Raw genomic sequence first — 21961 nt, forward strand, 5'->3', positions numbered from 1 at the left:
TGATTCTATGATTCCTTGTCCTATCACTCCATGCCCTTATAAAACTTTCCTCCCCAGCTTTCCTGTAGCCCCTTTAAAGCCTTAAAGATGCTTTAGGGTCCACCCACAGCCTTTTCCAGGCTCAACAACCCCAATTCCCTCAACCTCTCTTCACGGGAGAGGTGCTCTGATGATTTTTGTGTTATTCAGAGAAAAGATGAAAATTGTGGAATTTTCTTCAATGATGATCCCTCAGTGAAATTCAGCCTTGGAGAGGGAGAAGCTTATTTTCTGAGGTCCATTTTTCCTCAAAAAGGGTGTTAACCATTGCAACAGAGGGATTTGCTTATAGGGTACAGACAAGAACCCCCCAAAACCATAGCTGGTGGTTAGGTCTCAGTGGAGTTGAGAGGATTATACAATCCAGAGGATATTACTGGGTGTAAAGTAAGCTTGGTGTGTGGGAGGACAGGCTAGACAAGGGTGTGCAATGAGAAATAAAGTATGTTTAATGAATCAATGGAATTCAGACAAGGAAACCAGATTGGATCTCAGCAGCAACTTTATTTATAGCATGGGCCCATGGACAGTTGTGAGTGAAGAGGGAAGGAGTCAAACTGAGCCTCTGGGATGTGAGACTGTCAGACAGAGAAGAGAATGTGGGAAATTTTAATACCAATCTTTACCACCCAGTTTCCCATATTCTGAAATTCCACCCTGAGAGATGAGATGGAATCACAGAGTGGTTTGGGTTGGAAGGGAGTTTTTAAGGTCATCTACTTCAACCCTCCTAAAATGAGCAGGGACATCTGAGGTTGCTCAGAGCTCCATCCACATGACCTTGAAATTTTCCAGGAATGGGGTTTCTGCCACTTCTCTGGGCAACCTGGACCAGCGTTTTTACCAACCTCATTGAAGAAAAAAAAGCCTCCTTAAATGTAGACTGAATCTCCCTCCTTTAATTTAAAACCATTTCCTCTTGTCCTATCACTACAGATTGAATTAAAAAGTCTGCCCCCATCTTTCTTGTGCTCCCTCTTAAATTTCTGAAAAGTTACTCTAAGGTCTGCCCTGAGTCATCTTTTTTTTCCAGTCTGAACAACCCCAACTCTGTCAGCACTGGGAGCTTCAATAGTAAGAACCTTCCAGCACAGAAAAGAAGAAAGGAGAAGGGGCTGTCATAGAATCACAGAATGGTTTGGGTTGGAAAGGAATTTTTAAGGTCATCTACTCCAACCCTCCTAAAATGAGCAGGGACATCTTCAACTAAACCAGGCTGCTCAGAGCTCCATCCAACAGGACCTTGAATTTTTCCAGGAATGGGGTTTCTGCCACTTCTCTGGGAAACCTGGACCAGTGTTTTGCCACTCTCACTGAAGAAAAAAAAGCCTCCTTAAATGTAGTCTCCTTTAATTTAAAACCATTTCCTCTTTTCTTGTCACTACAGATTGAATTAAAATGTCTGCCCCCATCTTTCTTGTGCTCCCTCTTAAATTACTGAAAAGTTGCTCTAAGGTCTGCCCTGAGTCATCTTTTTTTTCCAGTCTGAACAACCCCAACTCTGTCAGCACTGGGAGCTTCAATAGTAAGAACCTTCCAGCACAGAAAAGAAGAAAGAAGAAGGGGCTGTCATAGAATCACAGAATGGTTTGGGTTGGAAGGGACCTTAATGATCACCTGGTTCCAGCCCTCCTGCCATGGGCAGGGACACCTCCCACTGGATCAGGTTGTTCCAAGCCCCATCCAACCTGATCTTCAACACTTCCAGGGATGAGGCAGCCACAGCCTTCTTGGGCAACCTCTTCCAGGATCTCACCATCCTCAAATTAAAGAATTTCTTCCTCATGTCCAACCTCAATCTCCCCTCTTCAATTTTTAACCCATCTCCCCTTGTCCTCTCCCTACCCCCCCATGTCCAAAGCCCTCCCCCAGCTTTCTTGGAGCCCCTTCAGATATTGGGAGGTTGCTCTAAGGTCACCTTGGAGCCTCCTCTTCTCCAGGCTGAACAACCCCAATCCCTCAGCCTGGCTTCCCAGGGAGCTGCTCCAACCCTCTGAGCATTTCAGTGGCTCCTCTGGACATGCTCAAGGGTCTCAATGTCCTTTTTATATTGGGGACTCCAGAGCAGGACAGAGCATTGCTCCCTATAACCATTAAAAAAAAAAAAAAAAAACAAAAACAAAACCAAAACTGAATTAAAATTGTTGGAGGAAGTGTAAGGTCTCCATCACTAGAAAAACTTTAAAATTCATTTCGAAGATGATCTGTGAGTTGCAAAGTGGCAAGGAATAATTCTCCTGAAGCAGTTGGACAATATGATCCTGCAACTCTCTGTGGTTACCTGCTCCCCCAGCAAGTGAAGCAGAGCTTTCCAGAACTCCCTCCCCAATGCCACTGAACATTCTGGCACAAAACATCTTGCAGAAGAGAACACAACAAATAAGGAGGTGGCCACTTCCCTGTTCATAGCATGGGCTGAGCCACAGGAAAATCTTCAGCATTTTTTAGGAGGACACAGATTATGACTCATTGTGTTTCAGGAGGGTTTATAGATGACACCATTCTCAACCTTTCCTGCAGAGACATTTATTAAACCATTACACCAGGAGTGATAGCTCCTGTTTGACTTGCAGTCACTTTTGGCATGGACTTAGTGAGCTGGTGAGGAGCAGGGCCAGGTTCCTGGTGGCAAATCAGCTTCACCTTCACCACATGATACTCCTAATTACATCACTGCTTTTTATACCACTCCCCTCTGACGTTTGGCCCTCCAGGATCTCCTCCTCATGCTCCCTTGGCATTCCACAGTTCAGCCCTCAATACACTTCAAAATTTAAAATTGAAATTATTTCTCTAATCCTTTGGCCCCATGCATGGCCAAACTTCATTTCAGATGTTCAGGACAAGCACAGGATAAGGCCTAAACTTTTTTCTGCAGTAAATTCAGCCCTTCAGCAACTCAGCTCCAACCAGGATGCTAAATAACTCACCTATTCATCTTTTTCTCTAGCAAGCAACTGAGCAAGAAAAGAGAAAGGGAAACAACCCATCCACAGAGCAGCTCTAATGGTTTTGTTTCCTGGCTGGCTTAAGGCAAAAAATTAAAGCAAAGCAGCAAAGGAACCATGAGAAGGATTTTCTTCTGGGGGATGCTCAGGATGAGATCCTAGAGGGTCCTGAGATCAACAGGCAAATTTGAGGCTTTGTTTCAGAGAATTCAGGGCTGGGTGCAGTCATGGTTTTATTTTCTCTGTGCTGGGGAAGCTTTTTTATCATTTTTCCCAAAAAATAAATATGCTGCTCTGGGGGACTATCCTAAAACATCCCCTCTGCTTTTCCCTCCTTTTTAAAATCCATCCTGGGAGGCTGCAAATCTTTATGTTTTTCCTTCCCCTATGTAAGGAAATTCAGTAGATTGACTTTTCATCTGCATCAATGATTGAAATATTTATAATATGGTGGTAAATGAATAAAACCAGTCAAAGGGTGCAGTTTACTGACTGGGGTCAGAGAGGAGAGAAGGAAAAGGGAAAACACCACTGGGGGCTGCAGTGCAGGGAAGCTGAAACATTTTTTTTTTTTTTTTTTTTTAATCTTCCCCTTACAGAGGTATTAATATCTTCAGCAAATGTAGATTATCAAGATGGGAATCTAGGCAGAAACCCTCTCTGTCACCTCAGTCTGGTTTCCATAGAGATTTGGGTCCCTGCTTCCAGCAGTGGAAATCCTGATTGACACTTGGTACCTCCAGAGAGGTAGAGCCTCAGCATCATAGAAACAAGCTCTGAATGTTTATTAAAGTCCCTCATGGCAGGAGGCTGGGCTTTCCTGGCTTTTCTTTTTAATATTTATTTTAAAAAATAACCTTTTTTTTGGGGGGGGTTTCCTTTTTTTATTTTTTTTCCCCCCCAAGATTTTCTCATCCATGGAAAAAATGCTGGCCTGAGAGCTTTGGAGTCTGTGATCACATCTTGATTTCAGCAGCCAGGTAAAACTGCAGACAAATTATTGGTTTGCACTCTGGTAGAGAAAAGGCTGAGAAAGAAGCAAAAATACCCAGAAGTTTGATTCAGATTTGATAATTGCTGTGGATAATGAATATTGCAAGGGAATCTGGATTAAGCAATGACTTTGTGAACTGTGGGGAGTTTTGGAAGGATCATCCATGAAAGCAGCAAAAAGTGGTCACCTAACATCATGACAGTATAGGAAGGGACTGATAATCTGATTTATTTTTGTTTTTTTCCTGTCTCCTGAATATATTGCATGGTTTGGGATGACTTTGGGATGACATCCACTGCTTTCTTGGATGGTGAGGGAGCCTGATGTCTCCCGACTCCTCTGTGATGCTGGGTTTGGACATCGTCCAATTCCCTAAAAAAGACACCTTGGGGTGAGTTGGGTGAGGAAACCAGAAAATAAATAAACTAATGTTGCTAGGAAGACTCTTCCTGTTTGTTTTTATTGCTTCTGGGCCCTATTTCTCACTGCATGTTTTTAGCACAGCTTCACTCTGTTACTAAAAGGGCTGCCAGGCAATGATTTCTCCTGATACAGGTGATAAATGTCCCAGTTTTCTTGTGGTTTGGTCCAGGAGAAATCAGCTGAAATCAACATCCCCCTGTTTTGAAGGGACTCTTGGGGATCTCTTTATGGGCCATCTAGCCTGGTCCAGAAAGGAGCATCCAACAAGGATCTATGGTTTTTATCTAGACTTTGTATGATGTGGTTTCAGGTAAAAGCAACAAGAAAATGGTCTGTTTGGGGGGTGGGAAGTGGAATTTATGTTATCTTGATGGATTCTACTTGATAGATTCTACAAAATAGCATTTATCATCTGTTCAGACCTCACTTGTGAAAAGCCTGCAGGAACCATTGGATTTTTGTGGCATTTGTTTGCATTCCCAGATGTTGGATGTACACCATGGGACGTTGGATCAGTCTGTGCATGGTTGCTGATCTAAAATTTAATTTTATTTCCACTTGTGAAGCAGTAGAACATAGAAGGATAGAATCAGGGAATTTTCAGGGTTGGAAGGGACCTTAAAGATCATCCAGTTCCAACCCCCCTGGCATGGGCAGGGACACCTCCCACCAGATCAGGTTGCTCAGAGCCCCATCCAGCCTGACCTTAAAAACTTCCAGGAATGGATGGAGCTTCCACCACCTCTCTGAGCAACCTGTGCCAGGGTCTCACCACTCTCATGGTGAAGAACTTCTTCCTAACTTCCAGTCTAAATCTCCCTTCCTCTAGGTTCAATCCATTCCCCCATTTCTTATCTCCCTGACACCCTAAAAAATCCCTCACCAGATTTTTTCCAGCCCCCCTTCAGCTACTGGAAGGCTCCAATGCCCTTGCTAGATGCAAAGCAGAGCCTGGGAAGCTCTGAGGGATCATGGAGAGGCACCCATGGGCCTGACCTTCAGTGGAAAAGAGAAAAACAAGGTGTCTCCTCTCTCAATATCACAATGTGGCTCCCATCAGAGTGTCCATCATATCAGGGGGAAGAATTTGTTGGTGGCAGGCTGTAGGAAAAATATTTCCTAGGCATGGATATCTCTTTTTCCAGAAGTTTCTGTGCAGATTTGCAGCCTTCCAGTCTCATCAACACTCTCTTTGACACAAAGACAGAAGAAAAAAAAATCTAGGGAGGAAGGACACTTCCAGACTCTCTCTTGTGTCCCACAGAAGGAGGTTCAAATGCCCCTATTTCACAGATTATTAGGACAGTGTAAGGATGTCTGCACTTCCCCATGGGACACTTCAGTGACACTGGTGGCCTGAATGCCACTGCCTGAAACTGAGCCCCACAGCCCAGCCCATGATGCTGGAGGCAGCTGCCTGCAACACCCACAGTGCCTCTCATCCTGAAGGTCCTTGAGATGTGACCAGCATCAGAAAACATGTCCTCTTGCTCATTCTGAGAGAGAGAGAAGTTCCAAAACCATTGCAGCATTTTCTTATAACAAGATGTGCAGGTGACCTGGCCTTGGTTTGCACCAGGGAAGGTTCAGATTAGATATTAGGAAAAATTTCTTCAGCAGAAGAGTGGTGAAGCATTGGAACTGGTTGCCCAGGGAGGTGGTAGGGTATTTGAATAGCCCTGGGGGGTTTAAAGAACAGGCAAATGTGGTGTTTTGGGAGATGATTTCATGGGGAAGGTGGTGTAGGACTGATGGTTGGACTCAATGATCTTGAAGGTCCTTTGCAACCACGATAATTCTATGATTTTATGGTTATGGTGGAGGGCATGGGCTACACTGGATGTTCAGGGTGTGCAACACTAAGGAGGATGAAAGGAGGTGTTAATTCAGCTGAGCTGAATTCATCTCCAGAAATGCCTCTGCAATGAAGCCACAGGGAACTGATCTACTTTGCACTGAGGTTACTTGAATTCTGAAGTAGGTTGAAGGTGGTTGGTGATGAGAAGCTCAACGTGAGCTGGCCATGGATGCTTGCAGCCCCAAATGATGCTCAGCTGTGTCCTGAGCTGTACCAATGAGCAGCAGTTTGAGGGAGGGGACTCTCCCCCCCAGCTCTACTCTTGGGATACTCCACCTGGAGGACTGTGCCCAGTTCTGGAGTCCAGTTCTGGGGGAGGGCTTTGGACATGGGGGTGTGGTGAGATGACGGGGGGCAATGGTTTAAACCTTGAAGAGGGGAGATTGAGGTTGGACATTAGGAAGAAATTCTCTAATTTGAGGGTGGTGAGACAATGGAAAAGTTTGCCCAAGGAAGCTGTGGCTTCCCCATCCCTGGAATGTTCAAGGCCAGGTTGGATGGGGCTTGGAGCAACCTGGGCTGGTGGGAGGTGTCCCTGCCTATGGTGTTCCAAGCATTGGAACTGGTTGCCCAGGGAGGCAGTGGGGTATTTGAATAGCCCTAAAGGGTTTTAAAAAACAGGCAGATGTGGTGTTTTGGGAGATGATTTCATGGGGAAGGTGGTGTAGGACTGATGGTTGGACTCAATGATCTTGAAGGTCCTTTGCAACCACGATAATTCTATGATTTTATGGTTATGGTGGAGGGCATGGGCTACACTGGATGTTTAGGGTGTGCAACACTAAGGAGGATGAAAGGAGGTGTTAATTCAGCTGAGCTGAATTCATCTCCAGAAATGCCTCTGCAATGAAGCCACAGGGAACTGATCTACTTTGCACTGAGGTTACTTGAATTCTGAAGTAGGTTGAAGGTGGTTGAGTGATGAGAAGCTCAACGTGAGCTGGCCATGGATGTTTCAGCCCCAAATGATGCTCAGCTGTGTCCTGAGCTGTACCAAGAGCAGGATGAGCAGCAGTTTGAGGGAGGGGACTCTCCCCCCCAGCTCTACTCTTGGGATACTCCACCTGGAGGACTGTGCCCAGTTCTGGAGTCCAGTTCTGGGGGAGAGTTTTGGACATGGGGGTGTAGGGAGAGGACAAGAGGCAATGGTTTAAACCTTGAAGAGGGGAGATTGAAGTTGGACATTAGGAAGAAATTCCCTAATTTGAGGGTGGTGAGACCCTGGAAGAGGTTGCCCAAGGAAGCTGTGGCTTCCCCATTCCTGGAAGTCCAGGTTGGATGGGGAACTGAGCATCCTGGTCTACTGGGAGATGTCCCTGCCCATGCAGTGATTGGAACTGGATGATCTTTAAGGTCCCTTGCAACCCAAACCATTCTATGATTCCCCAGCACAAGGATGTGGAGCTGCTGGAGGAGATCAGAGGAGGCCATGGAGATGATCAGAAGGTTGGAGCATCTCTGCTGTGGAGACAAAACTGAGAGTTGGGGTTGTTCATTCTGGAAACAAGAAGGCTCTTTGGGAGACCTTGGAGCACCTTCCAGTACCTTAAGGGACTCACAGGAGATGTAGAGGGGGGACTTAGTACAAGGTTATGAAGTGATAGGATGAGGGGTTATGGTTTCAAAGTGAAAGAGGGGACATCTGAAAAAAAATAGGAGGAAATTCTTGATGTGAGGGTGGTGAGGCCCAGGTTACCCAGAGGAGCTGTAGATTCCTTCTTCCTGAAAAAGTTGAAGGTCAGGTTGGATGGGGCTTGGAGCAGCCTGGTCTGGTGGGAGGTGTCCCTGCCCATGGCAGAGGGGTTGGAACTGGATGGTCTTTAATGTCCCTTCCAACCCAGAACATTCCATGATTCTATGATTGTTCTTTTGCTCTGCTGGGAAAAGAACTTATTTTTGGGTAAGGAAGGGATTCACAGCATTCCAGAGATGCCCAGAAAGTTCTGTTACAAGGAAAATAATGATTTTTTACTTGAACAGGCAATCAGAGGAGGGCAAAATAGGGCAAGAGAAAGTCAGAAAAGAAACTTGATAATATCTCTATGGAGTAAATTGAAGATGCACCAACTCAGCTCATGTCCTTGAGTTCCAAAACACCTCATTCAATTTCTTTTTTTTTTTTGAGCTTTGTAACCTTTCTCTTCTTTTTATATATTCTTTTTTTTTTTGAGCTTTGTAACCTTTCTCTTCTTTTTATATATTTTTTTGTCTCTTCTTTTTTTTTTTTTTTTTTTTTTTTTTTGTGGGTTTTCAAGTTGAAGCCAATTTTTAAGTGGTGCTTTTTAGAAACAAAAAGTTCAAAAGGTTCATTTTGAAAATGTTAAGATTCCATTCCTTTCGAAAAAAAAAAACCAAACCAAAACAGAACACTTTCTGCCAGCAAGTGAGTTTGTAAACTTCAGGAATAAAGGAAATCTGATTTTCTAGGGATTTAATGCATGTGTTGTACTTCTTTTATCTAATATTGGTTGAGCACATTTTGCTTCTGTGGGAGTAACAGAACTACTGTCCTCTATTCACCAACTCCAGAAACATGGAGACTTTTACTAACTTGGGGAATCTGTTTTTGCATGATACCAATTAACAGGTTGAATGTTGGATTGGAAAACACCCTGATTTTGCATCATCACTTTTTCAGGAATGTGAGGGTAGATTTAGACTGGATATTAGGAAGAAATTCTTCAGTATGAGGATGGGGAGACCCTGGCCCAGGTTGCCCAGAGAAGTTGTGGCTGCCCCATCCCTGGAAGTCTTGAAGTCCAGGTTGGATGGGGCTTGGAGAACTTGGTCTAATGGGAAGTGTCCCTGCCCATGACAAGGGGGTTGGAACTGGTCATCTCCAACTCAAACCATCCTGAATGTAGCATAAAAAAGGAAAGAAAGTGGCTGCCCCTTTTATAACTACATTTTTTTTTCACCTGCAGCTGAATTGAGCCCCATTTGGCACAGGGCAATCCTCCTTGCAATTTCTAATGAGTAGATATTAGCTGTAAATAGCATGGCACCTCCCAGTAATTCTCTTTTAAGTCTCTGTGGAGATAAATCTAAGAAAACTCCTTGAGCAGAGTGAGCACCCAGAGCTCAGCAGAGCATCATATGCAGGGGATAAGTGGGGCCATTAGAGCTGATTTTGTCACTAATGAAAGTTTCCCAGCCTCTCTAAACACTGCCTTGGAAAAAGTGGCTCCAGGGGAGCAGTTACACTGTGTACAAACACATGTTTGTCTGAAAAGTCAATAAATTTGATTTACATGACTGACTGATAAAATGACTTTGATTGAACAAGGAGATAGAACGAAAAAAAAACCCCAAACCAACCAACCACACACACACACAAAAAAAACCCAAAACAACCCCTCCCCAAACAAACAACAACAAAATAAAACAAACAAAACCAAATAAACAAAACCCCAAACAAACCAAAAACAAAGGAAAAAGGAACAAACCTTTCCTATGAATACATTGCTCTGGGAGGGTCCATCTTACCACTTTCTTTAAGCTCTCCTGAATAACCAAATTAAGATGCTCATCTGTATAAGGGAAAAAAAATGTGTGAATTAATGATTTTTTCTCAATTCTTTAAGTGCTTCACCACACATTTCTTCTTCAGTGATGGAAGGATGCTTTTGAATTTCTTTGCATTTTTTTATCGTGTCCCAGAAAACACAGGGACCATTCCCAGTCTGATTTTGAGGGAATTTGCATCTCGTTTGAGGAAGTTAATCCAGAGCTGGGCTATAGCCACCCCAGGTGACCCCTTAGTGATAGAATCAGGAGAAGTAATAAGTAATTCCTCCATTAAATGAAGATGTTGACCCAGTGATTCTCCAAGGATTTTCAGCTGGAAGTGCCAGCAAGAAAGGAAATAACAGTGATGAGCTTCAAATCTGGAATAAAATTGGAATAAAATTGGAAATTAAATTGGAAACTTTCCAAGTTTACCTGGGACAGTCAGGCATTTCCCAACCTTTACACCTGGGGAATCCCCATCCTGTCCACCTTCTCCCATCACTATAACTTGGTTATCAGTCCTCCTCACCTCTCTACACTGACATCTTCATCTCTTTTTTCTTCCTGGCCTCAGACCTCCTCCAATGAAGCAACCACTGCTCTGGTATCACTGCAAGGCTTGGAATGTGTTGGGTGGGAATGGATGATGACGAGGACAGATTTTTCCTTTTTTTTTTTTAAATAAAATTAATTCCCACAGCGTACAGTGGAGTTCTGCCCCCCTCTGCTGGAAGAGCTCAGCACCTCCAGCTGAGCAGCTCTTTTTGCTTTTCAAGGCATCCAGCTGGTCCTTGGAGGAGATGCAGCCCTTTGGTCATGTCCATAGATCACCAGAGATCATCCAAAGTTTATCCCTGCTCTCCTACCCAGTTTTTTCCTATTCTGTCTGAGGATGGGGTGCCATTGGTTTCACCCCTCTTGCTGGACTTTCCCATCAGTTCTTGTTTTTTGCCTCCTGCCTGGTGACAGAAGTTAAGGACAAAAAGGTAGAGTGCAGCTCTGGGCCCAAATTTCATCTTCAAAGTTTCCTTTTCACTCTGGATAAAAGTTTGTGGTTGAATGAGCTGTAAAGAGCTGAAGACCCAAGGGTTAGCAGCTGTCCTTCTTTAGGCACCTTTGGCCATCAGACCTTTCCAATCTGAGCCCAAATGGGCTATCTGGGAGGTTCAGCTGGGAATTCATATTTAGTGCCTGTTGGGAAAGGAATGAGTCCATTTCTGTACATCACCAGTTGCATCACACCCTGGACTCTTAGTTCTAACACCCTCCTCTTTGGAATTACTCCAGGGATGGTGCAAGGAATGGCTGCTAAATCCACCTGAGTGCAAAAAATTTCCAGAAGAGGACTTTGCAGAGAAGAGTCCCCTGTCCCCATGAGATGAAGGTCTTCAGAGCCACAACTTTGAGCCCAGCTTGTTGCAAATCCACTCATTTCAGTTTAAAACACTCACTGACAGCAGAATCATAGATATATTTATATTTTTATATAAAGCACCTATCACCATATTGAGAAACATTCTTTGGAACCACAATTAAATCCTTTTCTGTGTTTCTTGCCTTCAAACCTGGTGACCCAGAGATGTTTTCTAGCTCAGGAACTCAAGGGATGGAGACTCACCCTGCTATCCAGGTATCCAGCAGGTAGCCAAGCACCAGCCTGACAGCAGCCCCTGGCTCTTTGTGCTGCTGAGTGCTCATTCTTCTGACTGCTGAGCCCTCTTCAGATATCAAGTAGAGCTGATTCAGTTCTTCACCTTGCCCTGACTCACCTGAGCTCTTTCATCTGTGGTTGGGAATGTGATTCCCCTCTGCTTCAATAGCCTTTTTCTTGGCTGGACCCAACAAGAGCTTTACACAATCCCCACTTCCACAAAAAATCATTTCTCCCAGACACAGGGGTCACGTTTGATTCAGTCTTGAGATGTTAAACTACCCCTTTAAAACGTGTCCAGGTTTGGGCCAGGATAAAGGTGATTTTCTGTCTTGGACTTTTGCTTCCAGCTGAGTCTCTTGGAAGGAGCTGCACTTGCTGAAATGAACAGCAAGTTTCTCAGGCAGTGGCTGCTGCTGGGACTGATCCCACTCGATGTTTAGAGTTCCAGCTGGAGAATGGGGTGCAGAACCAAGGCCACTGCTCAGCTCTGAGGAACATTTGGCCCTCTGGAAGGAGAAAAGAAGGCAAGAGCTGCAGCCCTCCTTTGGGGAGGAACAGACAAGAGAAATGGCCAAAATTGACCAAACAGAGGATTCCATCCCATCCACCTCATCCTCAGGAGAAATTGGAGGGATCACCAGGGGCAAAGCCCTTCCTGCTTCCCCTTCTTCCCCTGTGCCTGTTTGCTTGGGCATCCTGGGAGGATTCCATCCCTTCCTCTGCCTGTGCTCCTGATCCATGCCAGCCTGAATCTGCTCTCCCTTATTCTCTCTCCTTTCTTTATCAGGGGGGACATAGGGATTAATAAATAGCATCAATTATTTGGTTTAATTGCTGGGCCACTGTTAAACCCTGACTCCCATGACTGGTCATGTTTTTGGATAATTTCTGTATCCAACCCCTCTTCTTTAAAGGCCCAGTCCATTTCATTTGCATCTGACTCATCTGCTTTGGCTGAGAAGGAACATTCCAGGAGTCAAATTAACCCTGATGGCCAAATCTTTAGGAGTCAACAGATACTTGAGTCTGCCATGAGCTGAGGAAGAAAGACCAGAAAGCAAGGCACAAAGCAATTGAAGCAGAAATTTCAAAGTTTTATTGTATAAATCTACAAAAGGCTTTGCTACAATAGCAAATAGAGTGTAGCACAATTCTATTGACAGGTTGTAGTGGCTTGGTGTGATCTTGCAGCTCCAACATGACACACTGAGGAATAAACTGCCTGATACAGTCAGATCTTGGGCAAGTGATGTTGGCTTACAAAGACCTTTTGGCTTCAACCCCTATAACCTGCAGGAATTCAACGTTTTTGCCTTTTGGACAAAGTTATTTGAATTAATAATACCTCTAGTAAAAATAAAAATTCTAAAGCAGTTCTGTCGGAGTCAAATGTAAAATATCCTAAGGAAAAAAAAAAAAATCCAGTGGTTGAAATCTGCTAAATTTTCACAGACACAACACAGACACATTCACATCATTCATCCACATCACTCTGCCCCAGGAAAATGAAGTACCATTCCTTCCTGGAGAGCCTGCTACAAGTAAAGCTCCAATCTGCTAGGAGCAATAATTGAAATAAAATCAGTCCAAGAGATTCAGTTCTGCACACTCCAAAAAGCCAGCTGAAAATGTATAAACCTCAGGACCAAATGACCAAGTAGCACAGATAGGTTAATTCATTTGAAAAAGCAGGCAAGTCTATGGAAAAAATAAAATACCTCTTGAGGCAGTCATGTCCCTTGAAAGGGACTGTGGAAAGTAAGCACCTCAAACTCTAACATCATTTTGACCTTGAGATGGTGTCTGAAGTTTGTTTTTAATATGGTTTTATCTCATTTTCCAGTCCTGGACATTTTTGCTGAGCATTGTTGGAATGCACATGAGGTCCCATTGGCTTAGTTCAAATGCAACAAACCACCAGAAAAATTAATCCAGGTGGATTGGGTTGCTCCTGACACACACACACACACACTCATACCCAGGACAGTTGGCTCTGGAAGAGAGAGGAACCAACTGGACCTCTTCAAGCTGAGATGTGAGGACCAAAATTGTCTTGTTCAGCTCACTTGAGCTCTTCCCTTTTGCACTCCCTGGGTCTGGATGGAAGAAGTCACCCCAAAGCCAGCACAAGAACCCCAAGTTCTTGTGGTAACTCTGGTCCAAGCAGATCCAGGAGGAGCCTGCTGTCTCACAAGACTCTTTCTGGTCCAGTTGTGCAGGCTCAAGCAGTTCAGACAAGCATCTGGAGCATCAGATGCTTCTCCAAACCTCCAGAGCCTTTTTTTGAGGTTTGAAAACTGATACCCGCATGAAATGAGGCTACCCCCAACTCAGGAAAAATGAGTTACAGCATTAACAGCATGGAGGGTTCATAGCCCAGGTAGGCTCAGTCATTTGGCAAAGTTAAGCAGGAAAGTTTTTTTGCTTTTGTTTTGTTTTTACTGGAAATATAGTGAAGATTTCCCTCCGTGAGTCCCAGTGACCCCAAACTGCAGAGGTTGCAATCTTCTCAACACTCAGTCCAAGCCCAGCATCCTTGCTGTCCCCAAAGCCCAGACTTGGTTCTTTTCTTCTGCCTCTTGGTTTTTTTCTTTTTGTTCTTCCATGCTTGGAGTACCTGCAGCAGCTCAGAAGCTTCTTCATCCTGTTGGAACTGGTTTTCATCTTTCATCTCAGCACCCTGAACGAAGCATTGCACTGCATGGGAGGCTCTTTGGTGCTTGGTTTGCCTTTTGTCTTCTTGCAGCACTTGCTTCTCCCCTGGGAAAGCAGGGCTCTTGGAAAAAGAGAAGGAAACTCAGCAACAGCAGCAGGGATTTCTGTAAAACAACAATAAGAAGAAAAATTGCAGCAGCTCCTCTTAGATATCTGAAGTGGGAGAGTACAGAGGATTTCTCAGGAGATGGAGATAAAGTCAACTGTGCCCACTGGGTGACTACAACCTGGAAGTCCCATAAGATTTTGGGATCTAAGCAGCTGTCAGTGGTCCAGCAGAAAGCTAGGCATGGTGTCCACTGTCCCCAGATCATTAACCTTTGGGACTGGTGCTTGGGTCCCTACATGAAGAAGCTGAAGTCCCACCCATCTGGTGGTCCCAGTTTCTTGCAGCCTTTGGGGCTGAGCTCTCAAGACCAGCCCAGGTATTTACAGCTGGGTTATTTATGATGTCAGGGAAGTGGGGAGGCTAAGAGAGGCTGACAAGGGTGAAATGAAAGGTAATTTAGGTAGTGAAAGGTAATTACCTGTGCCAGTCTTTCCTTCAGACAGTGGATTCCAGCAGTTGGTGGCTGGTGATCCTGGCAGCAGATCTGATGTTGCAGTTTTGGTTTCAAAGCTTTTGCTCTATTTTTTTTTTTCTTCTCTTTTTCTCTTTGGCTTTCCTTCCAAATCCTGAGCACTGTGAAGTGATTCTTTCTCAGAGGAGGATCTGAGTGAGTCACTGTAACCAAGAGGAGATAATGCTTGGAATCCATGGCCAGCTCATCCTCAGCAGTGACACCCACTCCCCCACCACTCATCCCAGGTCATTAGTGACAAATGCTCTCCCCCTCTCTGCAAAAACAACTGCTGCCAAACTAACTATGAACAAGTGAGAGGAAAGTTTTGGTTGTTGCTGTCACCCACTCCCTTCTAGTAAAGCTTCAGAGTAGAGAGGCATCTCCTCTGGGCTGTCCAGGGACCTGTGATGTGCTGTTCCTGTTGGGCTCTCAAGCCCAGAGCTCCCTGGGGCAGGTCCTTGGTTTGGGCTAATGAAGAAGCTTCCCAATATCCATCCCATAATCCCATATCAATCAGCAAGTGATTGTCATGCTCAGAAACTTTTCCCACTCACTGTCCTTCACTTCCCTTTGACTGATTTTCCCTCCCTCTTCCTCCCAACCTTAAACCCTCACAAAGCTTCACGTCCCACTTCAGAGTATTTTAATTTTTTTTTTTTAATCCCAGTGCAAGGTTCCTACTGGACAGGCTACGGTTGATTTAAATTTTAAGGGTGCAAAGAGGAGAATATCAGTGTTGTCTTACCTTCAGACTCTTGGAAGGAGTCCCACCAAAGGCTTCCAAGCCACCAGTGCCATTTGTCACTTCTATAGCATCCCAGGGGCACTCCTGTTGCTGCATCTCTTGCAGAGGTGTTGCCTATTTTCTCTGATGGTGAGTGTAGATGATCTTTCAGATGTGTCCAGCCTCAAAAACTCTTTGAAGAGCCAAACTTTCTGAGTTTATCTCACAGCAGTTTCATCTCAAAGTCCTACCAGCAGGTGCCAAAGCAAGGGGCAGTTGTTGGGCTGAGTTGTTACTGTCTCAGCCTGGAAAATGTCACAGAGTCCAAGTCTGCCTCCATCCATGGCAAGATGTTGTAGAAAGTGCTTTGTGAACAAGGTTCTGTCCTCAGGTGCTCCAGGACAAGGGTGCCAGGCTTTCCAAGACCATTTTGAGTCAGTCTGTGTGAGTAGAAACTCTTTGTTGGGATGCACAGGCTGAAACTGCCCTGGGACACAAAGCTCCTCTCTTCACTTCTTTTTGCTTTTACATGGCAAAAACTCCTCTTGTCTCCACACATCAGCATGGACCAGATTTTGCTGCTCTGGGGATATTTTGCTCTGGATTTAGGCTGTGTTTGTTTGTTTCATTCAAAGTATATGGATTTATTTCCCTTACCTCCCCCAACCCTCTCGAAATTGCTCTGGTGCCTTCTCTCTCTGCCTTGATACCCTCTCTTTGTTGAAAAGCAGCAGACTTTTCTCTGAAAAGAAGCCACTTCAATAAACGAGCTCACAATTTAATTTGAAACCCTGTTACCTGCAGAATGCACAGTATGAAGTGCAGAGAAAGGATGAAATCTGCCTCTGCACTGCAGTGCCCTTGACTGGAGTGAACAGAAACTAATAGAAGTAAACCAGTAAGAGCCTCTTGAGAGGAAAATCATTAAAGCAGGTGTTAGGTGCAGGGAAATGAAAAATAATAGCTAAATAATAACTAAAACCAATCCAGATTCCTCAAGTTTTCGGTTCCTGAAGTCGCAGGATTTCTTAGGAAAAAAAAAAATAAATATTAAGAAAAGTTTGTTTAATCCTTTGGAGCAAGTAAGAAGAGGAGATTGCCAGGTGAACAGAAGCCTGGTGGCAAATCAAAAAAAGGGCAAGGTGTCTCTTCAGGGCAGGGGCACCTCTTGAGAAGAGGGAGGAGAGAAGGAGGAGAGATCCAGATGGATAGGAACCCTCAGCCAATTGCTGCACTTGAAGTCCTTGGAAGCTGCCAGTGCTAAAGGGCTGCTTCTGAAGTTGGAAATTGTCTTTAGTTTCTTGTGGGGGATGTCATCAAATTGTCCTTTCCCCACAGTGGTGCAAAAAGGGTCTCCAGCACCAGGGTATTGCATGGCTCAGGTGAGGTGGGCAACCACATCCTAAAGTGCCTCTCCCCTGTTGCTTCCCTCCCCCCACAAGCAAAGTGAATTCCTCTGCTCTGGGCTGTTGGACTGAGCACACCTCATGTCTCATCTCAGCCAGAACCTCTCTCCAAGGAGAAGCTTCCTAAATTCATCCCTTTTCATGTAACCCAGACTCCTGCCTCCCTTGGGCTTACTCATATGACAGTAGCTGGGGGGCTGGGGGGCTCGGGCTGAGTCCCATTGCTTGGCACAGGACTGGCAGTGGTTGAAGGAGGCACGGTCTCCACAGAATCTCCTGATGGAATTTCAGGGGTTCTCTGTGGGCTGGGCTCCTCAGAGTGCTCCATGTTGCCTTGAACTTCTTTCCCTCTTTGGATCAGCTGCTCTAAGGTCTTGGGCAAAGGGTAACTCAGGAAACGTTTGAGTTTGGGCTGGAGGGTGCCTACCACATACTGGATAATTTCCTCCTCATCTGCATCAACGTAAAGGGTCTGGTACAAGTCTCTCTTGCGCCAAAGGAACTGGTCCAGGGGTTCCCCTTCTTTCTGGGGCAAATCCAGCTCCCTTTTGATAGCATCCCTAGTGAGAGTCCCCTCACTGTACTGCAGGAACTCCTTCTTGAACTCAACCCAGTTCTTGACAGAGTCCTGCTTGTATTCCCACCACTTTTTAGCTGGGCCATTCATATGGTTTTGGATCTGAGAGAGCCAGTACTCCTCTGTCCCACCCACCTGCTTCAAGTATTCCTCCAAGTGGCTCAAGAACTCTCGGGGATCCTCAAAGACCTGGGTCTCCACTGGGGATGCTGGAGCATCCTCTGACACAGAGACCCACTGGTAGGAATCATGGCCCTGGGGGATACTGGGGACCTCTCCAGGAGGAGGGGTCAGGGCATACATTTGGCTCATATCAAGGGCATAGTCATAAATTTCCCCCTCACTTGGCCTTATCTCTGGGCCCCCCACCCCAACAGACACAGTCTGCTTGCCATGGTCCCCGGGGCAATATTTGCCACCCATGGACTCCAGACGGTCAGCCCACTTTTCCAGACGGAAAAAAACCTCCTTCCAAACATTCATCTCTCTCTTAACCCACCTTTCCAGATGGGCAATGGTCTCCTGGCATCTGGCCAGGCAGGCCTTGATGGATTTCTTCCACCTTTGGTTATCAGTTGGGACGTGGTCCTCTAAGTTATTCTCTAACTTCCCCACCGACTTCTGCAAACCTTTCAGCTCCCTTTCCACCTGCTTGGAGACCTCAGTTAGGAGGTGCCTGTGGGTCCTCCTGACATGCTCCAACATTTCTGCCCTGCATTTCCCTATCTGCAGGATCACATTGGGCTTGTTGGCAACTCCACGGTGACCCTGGAAGGAGTGGATGCCTGCATTGGTGACATTATCCAGCTGCATGGCTCCAACCGTGTGAGTGTCAAACACTGCAAACTCTGGCTTTCTAAACCTTCAAAAAAAAAAAAAAAAAGTCCCAAAACACCACAACACTTCCCAAAAGACACACAGAGACTTCTAAACCCCCCTCAAAGGACTTTTTCAACACAAACACAACCAAAATCAAATATCACCGCAGAGTGAGCTCTTCGGTCCCCGTGGATCCCAGAGAGAGTTGTAGGCAAATTTCTCCCAATCCCTCGCTGGAAATGCTGCTCTCAGCTTCTCCGGGAGAATCAGGATCCTTCAGGAAGAAGGAGAGGAGTTGAGCAAAATGTCCAGCCCCTCACTGGTGCCTGCTACCTGCTTGTCCTGAGCTGAGAATCTTGAAGGGCAGAGAGTCCTCGCTGGATCAAAACACGAAGAGATGCAGAAAGATGCTGGAAACTGCTGCAAAAAAAGAAAAAAAAAAAAAAAAATCCCGACGATTTCTCCTCTGGGCAACTTGGCGAGTCAAGGAAATGCTTTCACTAGAGATGCAAAGAGCTGCTTCTCATCCCTGTCTGAACTGCCACTAGTCCAGGCTCTCCCATCTACTTATACCCCGCACAGCTCAACATGTGGGTGGTGCCCAGCCTCCTCTCGCACCCTCAGCTCGGCTTTGATTGGAGAAAAAACGAAACCGGTGGCTGTGGCAACCCAGATCTTGGCAGCATCCCCTTGCTTCCCACCCCCTCGCTCACGCCCCCAGACTCGACGCGAGAAGCATTTGAAAGGTGCTGGAGACAGTTGGGGAGATGGATGAGTAATCGCACCTTCCGCCTTTTATTTCATTTTTTTTTCTTTTTTTTTTTTCGGATGGCAGGAAAAAAAAAAAAAAAAAACACTTATTCATTCCACAACTATTTACTCAGCAAGGTCATCATTAGCATGAGTCCCCTGGCAGGACTCGGAGAGGTTGGAGGGGGGAGGGAAGGTGAGGAGGGATTTATTGTGTCACACCGAGACAGACGCCCACGGACCCCCCCTCCCCACTCCGCATCCCTTCCCATGCGCGCACACACGCGGTGAGCTCACTCCTTATGGGGATGCTTGGGGATGGCAGGAAATCAGCAGTTTAAAAAAAAAAAAATTAAAAAAAAAAAAAAAAGAAAAAAAAAAAAAAAAGAGGAAGGGGGGGGGGAACACTCCAAGGAACCACTTCGGTACAAACTGGAGCATTCTGGACTTTCTAAAGTGGGAATCGTCCCCAGGGTTTAGTTGCAAGGGACCGACCGCTATCTTGGGAATATTCAATGAGGGAGGGGGGTGGCATCCTGGGTTTTTTTGACACCGAATTAAATCCGCCCATCAAAAGCCTGTTCCCTCCTCAGCCTGAATCAGCTGTCGAAGCAGTCAGCCAACCCACAAGCGCAGATGAAGCTCCATTTGTTCTTTGCTCTTGACAAAGCAGGAAGAACCAACCATAAAAGGAGCCTCCGGGTCTTACATAAAGGCAGGGATAAAGGATTCCCTAATCCCAGAGAGTTCCCCACCGGAACACCCTCAGGAGAGGTTCTGAGGACATCTGGGGTTTCTCATCCCCTCTCAGTGACTGTGGCCGGAGGCAGGGGGATGCTGATTCATCAACGTCAGCTAAAAAAAAAAATATTAAAAAAAGGGATTTCAAGCTTCTTGGCAGAGGGGAAGTGCTTTGCCTCCACGCTTGGGGTGATGGGCAGGGTGCCAGGGAAGCTGAGGATGGATCCCTGCTCCTGTGGCTCCTGGCCATGAGTTTCCTGGTGGGATTGAAGCCAGCCTGGTAACAGCAAAATGCAGAGGAGAAAGCTGGTTATTCAGTGAAAGGAGTTCTGTGGCAAGCATCTGGTTAAAGCAGGGTTCCCTTGGAGCAAATTGGTGGTGGTGAAGCTGAAGGGCATAAGAAACAAGGGTCAGGACTCTTTCTTTTTTTTTTTTTTTTTTTTTTTTTTTCCAGCAATATCCATGTCTGTCCCCTGCCAGGTGATGGCAAATGGACAAAGTGCTGTATGGCTCTCAGGGGAGACAGAAGGGTTATTTAGGGCAACACCAAACTGACCCAGAAGGGAAGGTGGGGTGAATGGGGAAGGGGAGAAAAGCCTGAGGGTGTAAATCAGGATTCCTGACCCAGCAGACCCTTCTGATGCCACTTGATACCACACACATATCGTGACAGTGATATGACTGGCAGAGAGAGACAGATTTCCTCTGTCTTGCTTTTTTTTTCCACTTTCATTCACCTTTCCTAAGCAAGAGATTTTTGTGCACCTGTATTTGTGTTTAGAAAGGGTCAGATGTCAATCATCTGAGGGTTGGGGAAGCTCTGGAGTTTTTTTTTTTGCTGTGGTCTTTATACCTTAAATCTGTCTTATCAGTAGGAGATCACAGGAACAGGGAGAGGCTCTTACTGATGTATCCCTGGATTAATGCAAAGTTATTCTCCAGAAAGGTTTGCATCCAAGATTCCCAGAAACAGCCCTTAGGAGATCACCAGTGGATGGGGACAGACAGGATTTAACTTTGCAACCTTTCAACCTTACCTTGCCTCACCAAATGCCAGAATCTGGGATGAAGTGGCTGTAAAACCTACTCCACCCCATCCATGTCTTCCCATCCTCTTCCCTTTTCCCTTACTTTTCAGAGTGTGGGGATTCATCAGGGTTTTGTATGGCACTGAGGTCTGGTCCTGGGATCTCAGGATAATGAAGGCTGGAAGGAGCAGACCTCAGGAGGTTTCTAGCTCAAATCTACTGGGTCAGGTGAAGTGATTCAGGTTTCAGATATTCAAAACCTCCAGGGACAGGGAAGCCACATACCTGTCCTCAGAGGAAAAACCTTTTTTTCCTACACCCAGACAGTGTAGCTGGTTTTAATTCACACTCAATATCTCTTGTCCCCTCAGTAGCCACCTCTGTCACCTGGCTTGATAACCTCACTCCAGATTAGGGGGGCTGCTGTTACATCCCCCCAAACCCATCTCTTCTTCAGGATGGAAAAGCCCTGGTCCTACACCAGGCAAGTGTTGTAGCCCTGACCATCCCAATGGTCTGTGCCAAACTCATTTACAGTTGATTTAATTAGACTAAAGGACCTAAACCTCATGGCAGCACCTAGATATGGTCTGATACATCCTGAGTAGAGGAGGATAAACACTTCCATTGATCTCCTGCCTGTGTTGTTGCTCCCACAATCCAGGATACCATTTTTGCTGTCAGAGCACACTGTTGGATGATATTCAGCATGTCTGTTCCTCCAGCAACCCCAGGTCCATTTTTGAGCTCCAGTCAGTCAGTTCCTGCCAGGGATTTTTTATTCCCAACCCCAGCATTTGTCTGTCTTGAGTATCATAGGATTTCTCCTGGCTCTTTCCCCTGCTATATCCAGGTCACTAGGTTTACCTCCTTTTGTAACCTTTCCACTGAGCTCTTCCTTTAATCTCTGTGCTCTATTTTTTTTTTTTTTCTTTTTTTTCTTTTTTTTTTTTTTTTTTCCTTTTGTGGAGGTGGTGAAGGAGCCAGGAGAGCTGAGGAGGAACCGGGGTTTTCTTCTGGACCTGCTGGGGAATGATTTGCTGATTAAAGCAGTGATTTTCATTGTATTTCTAATTAAAGTAAGGTGCGTGGGTAGAGGAGGAGGAGAGAGGGGAGCCGGAAGGGAAGGGAGGAGGGAGATGGGGAGTTCTGGGAGCTGAAGGAGAAAAAGAATTTAAAGCAAAGAATTTCCGGGCACAGAGAGACAGATTA

The 21961-nt window shown here is 45.6% G+C and overlaps 1 protein-coding gene and 1 long non-coding RNA gene across 2 annotated transcripts in view; one reads left to right on the forward strand and one right to left on the reverse strand.

Annotated features, from left to right (window-relative positions):
* The window catches only part of LOC139793796 (uncharacterized), a 198617-nt gene that overhangs the window by 156168 nt on the left and 20488 nt on the right, over positions 1–21961 (forward strand). The window lies entirely within an intron of this gene.
* Positions 12502–18772, reverse strand: ARC (activity regulated cytoskeleton associated protein). Its single transcript, XM_071738706.1, has 3 exons — positions 15450–18772; positions 14669–14865; positions 12502–14245 (listed from the first exon to the last, which is right to left on the reverse strand). Exon 1 carries the CDS (start codon positions 18222–18224, stop codon positions 17010–17012), a length of 1215 nt encoding a protein of 404 aa, XP_071594807.1. The 5' UTR covers positions 18225–18772; the 3' UTR covers positions 12502–14245; positions 14669–14865; positions 15450–17009.

Source organism: Heliangelus exortis, chromosome 2 (genome assembly GCF_036169615.1).
Source record: "Heliangelus exortis chromosome 2, bHelExo1.hap1, whole genome shotgun sequence".
NCBI classification, from domain to species: domain Eukaryota; kingdom Metazoa; phylum Chordata; class Aves; order Apodiformes; family Trochilidae; genus Heliangelus; species Heliangelus exortis.

What these genes read in the sequence shown, in the direction of transcription:
- ARC (XM_071738706.1), bottom strand. Translation starts at nt 18,224, where the DNA reads ATGCAGCTGGATAATGTCACCAATGCAGGCATCCACTCCTTCCAGGGT.